The 12,065-nt window shown below is 39.1% G+C and overlaps 1 protein-coding gene across 1 annotated transcript in view; it reads right to left on the reverse strand.

Moving 5' to 3' along the window:
- LOC139456408 (TBC1 domain family member 10B-like) overlaps positions 1 to 12,065 on the reverse strand; it is a 133,469-nt gene that overhangs the window by 35,480 nt on the left and 85,924 nt on the right. The window contains exon 6 of the mRNA XM_071238110.1: positions 5,912 to 5,986. Coding sequence (XP_071094211.1) covers positions 5,912 to 5,986 — 75 coding nt within the window. The remainder of the gene's footprint in view (positions 1 to 5,911; positions 5,987 to 12,065) is intronic.

The raw sequence follows: 12,065 nt of genomic DNA on the forward strand, positions 1-12,065 counted from the left end.
AATCTTATATTACACAATACCCTTCTCGACTCTAAAAATAAATATATAATTTCCCCTATGCTGATTTCCTAGCTAGACCTTGCTTGACTTGCTTTTGTATACGTTTCTAGATTGGTGTTGTTTTAATAAAATATATATATTCCACAGTCATGGTGCAGGACTAACGTTTTACAAGCAGATATTTTCCTTGATAAATGTTGGCTTCATCTATCACAAAAGAGTCTCTGGGAACTTGGTGACACAGCAGTTATAGCTTCTGGTTGACTGGTGTTGAAAGAGTCAAGTGGCTAATCTATGAAGATTCAAAGATGTTTTGTGTACACACATAAAAACTATGACTTAAAGATTTTAAGCACACACTTATTTATGCTCAGAATGGCCTAAAGTTCACCATTTCAGAGCCACATTTAACAAAATTTCTTTAGGGGGGTGGGCATGTCTCCCAACCCCCCTAGATAGCTTCACCCCTATGGCGCTTGTGGCTACTGTGCCCCAGAGGACCCCATTATTTTGGAGAACAACGCAAACACTGCAGACTTTATATCCAATGTCTCCAGGATAATTTCATCTTTGTCATTATCAAGCTCCATCTGTCGAAAGCTAGATTTCAATTGCCTTATAATTAAGGGGAGATAATTTAAGCCATTGCGCTTTTATAATTAAGATTGATATCTTGTAAAAATGTAAATCTTAAAAATCAATTTGAGCATTACTTAACTTATAAATTAATATTTTTTGTTCATTTTGCAAATTTATATCAATTAGGTTTATATACTTGCTGCCAAAAGAAACGCAAACCATAGAGAAGTATGTAGGTTAAGAATGTTACCAATGTGTACCACTTAATGACAAAACTAACAACCTGTCAAGTGTTACCACAGAGGGACTTTACATGCTAATCCTGCACAAGGCAAATGGTGTATCTTGTGTTGAGTCTGTGACGTCAGATGTGTTGCGTTCATGAGCATCAGCACACACCACATACAGTCGTGCCTCGTTTATACGGACACTTGCGTCATTTCACAATTCGTCCGTTTAAACGAATTTCCGTATAACTGAAACCAGCTTCTTACTGGAAGAGTTACTTCCCTTCAATTATGCAACTCATGACAAAATTCTTTATACATATTGTTTTTATTAATTTCGGCGAAATCGTGTGTGAAGCGATCGGAAGATCGCACAACTCACCGTTATTTACAGTAACCACGGTCAGAATACCGCTATTGACGCCTTGAAACGAACTTTAGTTGACAGAGAATGGATACATATATCATAAATGACATACTTTGACTCGTTAAAAGTCATATTTGTTTTTGTTTGACGATTCTATGTCAACATGAAATTCTCGCGATCACGCGATCATGTGCGCATGAGCCTTGACGGTGACTGGTCAGACTGGTTCCATATAAAAATTAATACCCGAGAATAGCGATCAGCTGCTTCGCTTAGGGTTATTATTATTTTAAATATGTTTAGTAAAGGCTGCATATAATTAAGAAAATAATGGAATATATTATTCTTGATAAAAAAAAATAGTTTCAGATACAATTGTTGTCGATCCTTGCATTAAAAATCCTATAAAGTTATATCATTGGGTGTGTCTTTACCGAATCACCGGTCGATTCCAAGAAAACGTGTGTACAGCTGATTGCTGTTTCCGGCTTAGTTTACGAGAAAATACACAAGGTAATCTTAATCCCTAGATATAAAACAATGCCTCGTAATGTTCTCGTAATACGTAATGAAGTTCAACTTTGACCTCTGACCTCCACAGACGCCATATTTATCGAAGGGGATTACATGTACAATAAACAAGCTCGTCTCAAACGTAACTCAGTGTCACTGGTTAATTGACTTCTCACGAATCAAAGATATTACCACCAGCGGAAGTGTACTGTCCGGATAAGTGAGACAATTTTGAGTGCATTTCAGTGTTTTGTGTATGAAAAATGACCGTCCGGTTCCGGAAACTGAATTTCCGGATATACGGGTAAATTTATATAGTAATTATTTCGTTTTGAATGAAAATCGTCCGGGAACCGAGGTTTCCGGATATCTGAAGTCCGTATAAGCGGGGCACGACTGTACCAGTATGTCGATTGTGCATCAAACAAATCTCTTGAATATGAGTGAGTCTTCATATATTTACCAACATGTATGGTATTTGGGTTGCTTTTGGCAGCGGGTATATATATGACCATCAAAAAGTGAAAGAAAATATAGTTTTATGTGAACTATTGCTGAGGTGTAAGTATAGCAACATAAAAACATAACTTTCACCAAATTGGTCTTGAATTCACAAAAATCAAAGAATAGCTAACATCATTAATAATTCTAAGAATACTACCTCTATTACATCTTTGACATAAATCAAGTATTTTGGCTTCAGCCACACTAACTAAATTTTCAGATTTCAAGAATTAGATAGCTCTGATGGGACAGAGAAGTCTGGGTGATCCACTGTTGGCCACTAGGCAGGAATGGTATAGTGTCTATGGCCCAACAGCCCTATGGTAGTAGGCTGATATTTTGGCTTCAAAATTTGGAAACGATTTTAGAGTAAATGAGGTCCAATGTTGATCATGGATGAGACTAGAATAGTCCAGAGCATAGAGTTCTGAAACTCTTTCTGCTGTCACCATGGTTAGGAGGAAGGAAGCTTTCCTGTGTTTTTGGAGTAAGGTGGCCTTAGTCAGGGGCTTGTAAGGTTCTGTTAAAAGTGCCAATAACACAACAGATAGATTGCACTTGGGGAAGATACGAGGTGTGCGAACATCTTCTAGTAGGAAGGATCTCATTTGTCTGTTTAGAATGGGATGGTTTCCAATTGAGCCTGTAATGTTGAAGTACAGAGTGAAGTGCCGATCTGTCCCCTTCTTTTGTCCCATGCCTGAACTTATTGTCCTGACGTAGATGTAGCTGAAAGTCCGCTACTTAGGGATGGAGATTGTGTTAGTTATAATCCCCTGTGGTCTTCTCCACTGGACGAACTTATCCCATCTATTGTCATATATATGGGAGGATGAAGGTCTCCATGATCTTGCCACAGGTTCCGAGGCAAGTCCACAGTACCCGGATTTCTGCATCTTTGGCGTGATAACTTCCAGGCGGTTAGATGTAGGCTGGACGGATTGTCGTAGAAAATGTTTGACCTGGACTGTTGTAACAGAGGACTTAATAATATGTCCATCCATCGACAGAGCATCGATGTGGTAGGCAATTGGATCAGGAACTGGACTGACATAAACCGTGAAGTTGATGGTTTAGGCAGGTGGCAAAGAGAACTAGATGATGGGTGTCCCATATTGTGGTTATCCAAGCAAAGACTTCGGGATGTAAGGCCCATTCTGTTGCCACTATTCTCCCCTGGCGGGTACGGCTGTCAGCAAGGATGTTCAGCTTCCCGGGAATATGTCTAGTTTCCATCTGGCAACGGATGGAATCTGCCCAGGGAAACAATCGTGTAGTCTCCATCATCAGAGAACTGGATCTGGTTCCTCCGTGTTTCTGAATGTATGCCACTACAGTGGTGTTGTCCGTGGCTATGATGATGGATGATTGGGAGAGACATATTTTCCATGCCAGGATGGCGTAATAAATGGCCTTCATTTCCCTGTAGTTGACATGTAGGATCCTCTCTCTGGTGTTCTATATGTGTTCCCCATCCTGATTCTGACACATCTGTAAATAGATGGTGTTTGGGCATCTGAGAAGTCAGAGGAATGCCGTTCATCACATGCTCTTTGTGAGTCCACCAATGCAGGTCCCGTAATAAGTTGGGAGGTAACTGAGTCTTAAACTCTAGGGTGTGGGATCGTAGCGAGTTGATCCATGTCTTTAGAGGACATAACTTCAACCTTCCTTTGAAGGTCATATCCTATTGAGACGTTAGGTTGCCTAGAAGAGATCCACCACCTTAGACACCTGCTGGGTTGAACTGATAAGGATTGAATCATCGTAAGTGTCTCGCCGGATCGATCCTCTGGTGGACAAAGATATCCCTTATGGAGTTGGAAACGCATTCAGATGTATACAATGTCTTGAACAGGAGTGGTCTCGGATTTGGAGGGATTGACCAGGAAGTCTAGGTAGGTCATAAGCTGAACCAGAAAAAGCATGTTCTGGTGTAACTGAGCTTCTTCTTGGTCCAGGTACCCATGGAAATGTACAAGCTGGAGGTGGGTAAACCTGATGACTGGCACTGTAATCCTGGTAAACAGCCAAGGGGCAATTGATATCCCGAATGGTAAGACCTGGAACTCATAGCGTCGACCATTGTAGGTCGAGGCTGATAAGCCAATCTCCTGTCCTAAGAGTTGACTGCAACTTCCATATGGATTCCATCTGGAACTTTGGAGGAGGTACGAGGAATAATTTGATGAGGATCTTTGAGTCTTTTATCATCCTCATTCATCGGGAGAATTCTTCTTCGGAACTAAGAATACTACAGAGTAAAAACCTTTGGTCTTATTGATCTCCGATAGTCTTTAATAGCTTCCTGACCGCCAGATCTGCTGCTGCAAGCTTGGCTCCGACTAGATGAAATCTGCCGCTGACGGCCTGAGATGCCAGGATGGGATGCCTTGAAATGCAGTTTGTATCCATGAGCCACGATGTCTAGGACCCAGCGGTCGGGTGTAATCTGCTAGTTGTTGTTGTTGATGCTGTACCCAGAATAGCTGTGAAGACTTGGGTGGAGGGCAAGTCTTCCTGCATTCTGACGATGGTGTCTAGCAGGATGTGGATGAATCTGACCTGATCTGTCCTAATAGTCCTCAGAGTCTCTCTGGATATGCCATCATATGATGTCTGCAATGGTGGAATGATGTGCCTGATCCCTCCGACAAACCAGTTAATATATGCGCCAATGTCCATTGAATGTCTGGACGCCATTGACAGGTCTTTAATCCGGGAGGCAGGTGATGTGACTTCAGTATTAGCGTTGTGTACTACCTTCATAAAGTCCTCATCCAAAACTTGATGGTCCTGAAGTGGAGAATCATGGGTTTGATACAACTTCCGCTTCATGTAGGTAAGGGTAGCCAGTCATCATGTCTGAGCTTGAGTAGACTTTGAGAAGCATGATGTACCACCTTGCCTACATAACTCGGCCACGCCAATGTCTGGTGGATTTGTTGAAATGATGTAGGAGCATGACATCATCATCTTCTTCTGCTGGTTGAAGTGCTGTTCCAACTTGTTCACAGAGAACGCAGAAGTAGATTCAATCGATGGAGTAGTAGGTAGAGACGCTGTGACAGGGTCAGAGGCTAAGTCTGAGTCAATAGCCGCTATCACGTCAACCTTCTTAGCAGCTTCTCTTCTTCTAGCTTTAGTCAAGGCTTCTGCTAGCTTTTTGAAGGCCTCCTTAGACAGAGTAGAGCACTGATCGCATCTTGCCTCTTCAGTGCATTTAGCCTCTCTGCACTTCAAGCAGTTGTGAGGATCTCACGTGATCATAAAATGGCCACACTTCTTACAAGCAGGAGGAGGGGGAGACCCCATGACAACCTCACAACACCTCACACCAACAATACTTACGTGAGTACAATCGTCACTATAATTAACAATTGACTTAATATATCTGTTTTAAGAAAACTATAGAACAATCTTAAATTAAATTTGACTACAACCAAGTGCTAGATCGTTACAACTTTAACAGTAGGTGTTGACTCTAGCACACACAGGAAAGAAGTGAGGTTTCCCGCCATTACGCATGTTATAGCTTGGGTTGCTATAGTGCTATTCGGGAACAACAAATTGTGTGTATTTGACAGTGAAGAGGACGTATCTTGAAAATCTGAAAATTTAGTTAGTGTGACTGAGGCCAAAATACAGGATTTATGGCATTGATGGAATAGAGGTAAGAGGATTCGCAAGAATTATGTTTTTCCCACAGGGTCATACTCACAAGATGCTTATAAACAGCTGGAGATGTCTTCTTTAAAAGCCCAAACAATACATCACCATCCAGCTGGATTGCCTCCTGCAGTGAAAATGATATTATCAATGAGTTCTGTACAAGCATTGTGAATATGAAGTTTAGTTCAAATTGGCTCAGTCGGCCCAAAGCTCCTCAGTGCCACTGCAATGAAGATCCCCTCAACCCTCTGCATGCCAAATTCATTTTCTGATGCACCTTTTTATATACTGAACAACAAAAGTTTCTGACATTGAATAGATTTAATGCAAAGTTATGTTTTTTACCAAATCTGAAACAATTTCGGTTTGCAACAGATAAAAGACTCCTGTAAGTGTTCAAATGGTTTAATTTGCCATACTGACATCAGAAAATGCGTTATTTCATAAAAAACACGTCAATTTAAAAATCAATAGCGTGTGTGTCCACCTCTGGTTGCGATGCAAGCAACACATCTTTGTCTCGTGGAATGGACTGAAAAATCTGTCTGACTACAATTGATTAAGACGATCAAAAGAGCCTAAAAACATCATAATAGATTATTATGTAGGATTAGAAGCCAAACAATATAGAAATGTACTTTTCATCATAACATTTTCAGTCTCTTGGTGGTCATATTAAACATAAACATGTTTTGAATTCGTTGTCATAATAATATAGATGGATATATTTTTCAGTCAATTTGTAAAATAACTGAATATTCAGGCATTTACTAAATTTGCTAAGTGAAAATTTTGCACATTTTGACTGTAAAAATATAAACACGATGAAATAGGCAATGCTCAAGAGAAATATTTACTTTGTGTTGCAAGTCAAAATAATGTAAACGAAATTTGCACAATTGCTAAGAAAGTGACTTATCAAAACGTCGTCACCAATACCGATGCTACCCACAAAGATACCAACATTTCCTTATTATTTCCAAAACTGTTTTTCATTTTGTTGATCAATGTGACCATACGCCCTTATACTATCAATAAAAGTGACAAATGCGCTTACGAATTGCGCAGCACAGGTCACAGACTAGTCTAGGTGTCTGCTATATCATCCGGGTATTCACAGGAAAATACAATAACAAAGGCAACAACCAGTCCCGGGGAATTGCATTAGATCAGTGCCCCTTTAAGACATAGAGACAGGGAGTTGATATATAACCAAAGGTATGGTCCTGTTGAGACGATTGACGTTGGAGTAAATGACAGCAACTAATTTGAACATTCCCCAGTAATATTATACAATACATCATTACCCATAACCGTGCGAGAGACATCTCCCAGCTATATATTGTAGGGTCAATCCCTTTTGACATGTTTAAGAATAAACTCACTTTAAGGCACTTGGCAAGTCCAAACTGGCCGCCCTGATTATGTTTTTAGGTTTGACAACAATTATGCTCGTAGATTTAAGAAATGGATATTATTTGTTACCTAGATGTTATTACAAAAAGCGAATATGTTTCCAAAGTCCACAGTTTGTTTAATAGTACAAAAAGTGTGTGTTAAAAAGCTATCGTTTTTCTTTTATTGATCAAAATATTTGCACTGTATTGCTGTAAATAATCTAGACTGCAGCCCATGTAACTTAAACATAAGTAAGGATAAGATTTATGGATGAACAACTTCATTATAACAATTAAGAGAGACGTTTCGGTATTGGTTCTAACATCGTTATCAAGCAAGTTTACCTACACCGAAACGTCGCTCTTAATTGTAAAAAAGAAGTAGTCCATCCATAAATCTTATCCTTACTTAGTACTCCAACTTCTAAATGCCTATCAAAGAAGAAACTTAAACATATTTATGTAAGATCTTCATATGCCACGGTCTGTGGCCAGAAAAGCAAATAAAGTTATGTCTTATGAACTCCATTTTCCCTGCTGACGCTATCAAAATGTTCAATTTCAGTCAGCCACACCAAGCATGAATAAGCGTCATACAAGTGTTGATAAACCACACTGATGCAAGCGTTATACAAGTGTTGATAAACCACACTGATGCAAGCGTTATACAAGTGTTGATAAACCACACTGACGCAAGCGTTATACAAGTGTTGATAAACCACACTGATGCAAGCGTTATACAAGTGTTGATAAACCACACTGATGCAAGCGTTATAAAAGTGTTGATAAACCACACTAATGCAAGCGTTATACAAGTGTTGATAAACCACACTGATGCAAGCGTTATACAAGTGTTGATAAACCACACTGATGCAAGCGTTATACAAGTGTTGATAAACCACACTGATGCAAGCGTTATACAAGTGTTGATAAACCACACTGACGGAAGCGTTATACAAGTTTTGATAAACCGCACTGATGCAAGCATTATACAAGTGTTGATAAACCACACTGATGCAAGCGTTATACAAGTGTTGATAAACCACACTGATGCAAGCGTTATACAAGTGTTAATAATTAAATTTTCGTTGTGTTCATGGAAATTCCTGCATTCTGATTAGCTGAATTGGTCACGTGTTATTGAATTCATTTCCCAATGAATGTAAAAAATTAAGCCACGCCCACCGCGGCACACTACTTTTAATACTGCAGAATGTCGGGGTATCCCAATATTACAGATGAGGGAATTCCCTTTCTGCTCACGTGTATCGTCATACACAGGACATTTAGCGACTTTCATGCATATTCATTGTTCAAACTACCCTTTGAAACCGAAGGCCGAGAATGAATGAAACAGCAAACATGCAGGCTCGCTCGCTTGTTTTTTCCCGCTCGCCCCGGTTCAACTTTCATGTCTTCGGGTTTCATTTATAACTAGCATTTCTCCAACTGTGTTTTACCTAAATCAGGGAAGTAATGTTTGAATCACGCAGTAAATGACCATGTTATTTGAAACAGCCGCATTCTCTCGGACATATTTCTTCCGGTTCGTTACAGTCTGACTGTTGCAGTTCTTTTCGCCTCTTGCCTTAATTGACAGGTCCAATGAACATTGTTTTAATCCCACTCTCCGTTGATTGGCTACTGATTGTGTAGGCGTGTCAAGTTATGTGCATAAATTAAACAATCACCTGATTCATGTCAAGCCACTGTATGTATTCCTACAACTGGAATGTTTATCAATGTCGGCATTGTTGTCTGTTTTGATATACGCAACTGTTCTTGGTTAAACTATTGTAGATAAAAAACATGTTTTACGTTGTCGAATTTAACTATAAGCATTGACTGTATATTTTTTTCGGTTCATTGAGGTATGAATCGAAAAACCGATGTGCAAACTTTTGTCAGAATCCGCTATGCGGATTCATACAGTTTGCACATCGCTTTTTATACAAGTGTTGATAACCACACTGATGCAAGCGTTATACAAGTGTTGATAAACCACACTGACGCAAGCGTTATACAAGTGTTGATAAACCACACTGATGCAAGTGTTATACAAGTGTTGATAAACCATACTGATGCAAGCGTTATACAAGTGTTGATAAACCACACTGATGCAAGCGTTATACAAGTGTTGATAAACCACACTGATGCAAGTGTTATACAAGTGTTGATAAACCACACTGACGGAAGCGTTATACAAGTGTGGATAAACCACACTGACGCCAGCGTTATACAAGTGTTGATAAACCACACTGACGGAAGCGTTATACAAGTGTTGATAAACCACACTGACGCCAGCCTTTTTACAAGTGTTGATAAACCACACTGATGCAAGCGTTATACAAGTGTTGATAAACCACACTGATGCAAGTGTTATACAAGTTTTGATAAACCACACTGACGCAATTCAGCAAAAAAATATTTGGTGTCGGCAAATACCTGGCTTGTATATATGTTTGTAGATGAAACATTCTGGTTAATTGTTGATACATTGGGCAACACACGTAACAAAACATCATGACAGATGAATTGGTGCCTTGATATGCAACAAGAAAGAATTTTGTTTATTTCCAGGCCATCCTGATCACCGTTTACTACTACTACGTGCATGGTTGGAGGCGAGATCAAAGGCGCCGCCCAGCATTTATTAGACAACAGACTGTTGCGCTTTGAACCACCACCCCACACTGTCGGTAGGGATTATATAATAGGTGTGCACACAACTGTGTCCAGTCTACCGTGGGGTTTGATGCGGTGTCAGTGTCGAATGGGTTTGTGATAGTTGTATCGTATTTTATTGTTACTAACTATCTCTATTTGCTTAAAGAAAACGGATATTACCAACAGTAAGTCAGCAAACTGGAAGATCCACTGACTGCAACATTCCTTCGATAGGCTAAACGGTCCTGTTTCTGTGTACTAGACGTAACATTCGAAGACTAATAAAGTCAATTTTAAGACAGTATGGAACCAAAAGATAATATGTCCAGAACGCATCTGTTGTATATAAGAGGATGGCTATACCCTGAAATGTTATAACGTCAGATCGCGAGGGCGAAACATCAAAGTAGATACACGAGAATTGGGAGACTGGCTGTGTAACACCCAAGACATGCGGTTTGAAATCAGTGTCTGACATGAGAGATGAGGTTAATTAAATATAATTACCGTACATAGAAAGTATTGTGAGAACTGGGGAGCCAATATACAAGTATTACACACATTCACACACGGAAGCTAATGAAGTTGATAATTTATATGTTATCAACAATAAGCAAATTAACAAGCCCATGGAAAATGCTTTGTTGCATGTTAATGTTTTTTGTTTTCACTTTGACATAATATATCTTATCAGAGTATGAGAAGGTTTGGGCTTCCTCTTGAAAGTACTAAAATAACAACTGTTGTTTACTGAACAGAGAGTTTTTTAATGATAAAGTAACATAGACTATTAATTTCTTCTCTCATTTTCCAATGTAGTTCACTTCAAATTTCTTCTCTTATTCTGAACTGTTAAGAAAAACGCTAACATGATCACAAGGTAAAGAGCCTGTTGAATGTTACCTTGTCAGATCTGTCAAATCTATCGCGGATTTGATGCTTTCTACAGGTTCAGCCATTTCCAATTTCCTCCATTAGTTATTGGACACTTTTAAAAAAATATTTCCTTTCTCTATTAATCCCATATTTCATGCACGCAAAATGTAAAACATTTACCAAGATAATTTTTTTTATATAATCCATACAATAAACTAATGTTTATTAATTAAAATATTGATGGTTCCTGGGAACAGTCCCCATGAATATTTATGATTTTAACACAAATTTATGTACAGTTTGACAGGTTATGATAATATGAATATCAAAATTCACCACCACTTGCCAAGTTCACTGAAATGTCACCAGTTGGAAGTTGTTACAGATCAACATGGATTCTAACCAAGTCTGATCTTCTTTTACCTGGAATGCATGAGTGACTTTTTTCCATCAGAATTACACACAGGGGAAGAAAAGGGCTAAAAATCCTGAATATATCCTGAATATATAAAGTATTTGCTATCAATTTCCTCTAATAACAAGCATGAAATACTCATATCCCCCGCCAATATGACATGTCCGGTTGTGTGCAATGCATTAGCTCCTGTGAACTATGTTCACTGGGCCTTTTTGTAAATGGCCTAATTACGGCATTAAAAAAGCTGTTACTGGTGTTGTTTTGCCATCTGCAGTTTATGATAGAATACGTAACTGTATTTGTAATGAGTAAGGATGAGACATATGGACAAACAACTTCTTTATTACAATTAGAAGCGACATTTTGGTGTAGGTCCTAACACTGTTATCAAGCAAGTGATGACAGAGTATGATTGACACAGTAAGTGAATGCGACAACCGTGTCCATGACACTTTTGGAGGAACATACACACAAGCAATACAGAACTTGCCAACAAGAAAGGAAATGTATTCAATACTGCGAGATGACATTACATCACATAGCTGGACACTGTTCTTGAAACTTGTTGAAACATACACAGCAATACCATGTGTAATGTCTCCTGGATAGACTTGATATCCTGGCAGGTCTCTTTCACTGTAATCATTGATGTGTGTTTCTGTGAAACACAAAACATCAAGCACACCAACAAACTTGTCCTTCTTCACATCTTCAAAATGAGCACTGATGGATCGCACATTCAAGTGAGCCACCTTGAGTCCATCACCATGAATGTTCTCTACAGGGTGTGTCCAGGTGAACAGTCTTACATTCCACAATCTAGACATCTCATCCAATGCTTTTTT

Source organism: Haliotis cracherodii, unplaced genomic scaffold (genome assembly GCF_022045235.1).
Source record: "Haliotis cracherodii isolate W230 unplaced genomic scaffold, xgHalCrac1.p SCAF_11, whole genome shotgun sequence".
Lineage (NCBI taxonomy): Eukaryota > Metazoa > Mollusca > Gastropoda > Lepetellida > Haliotidae > Haliotis > Haliotis cracherodii.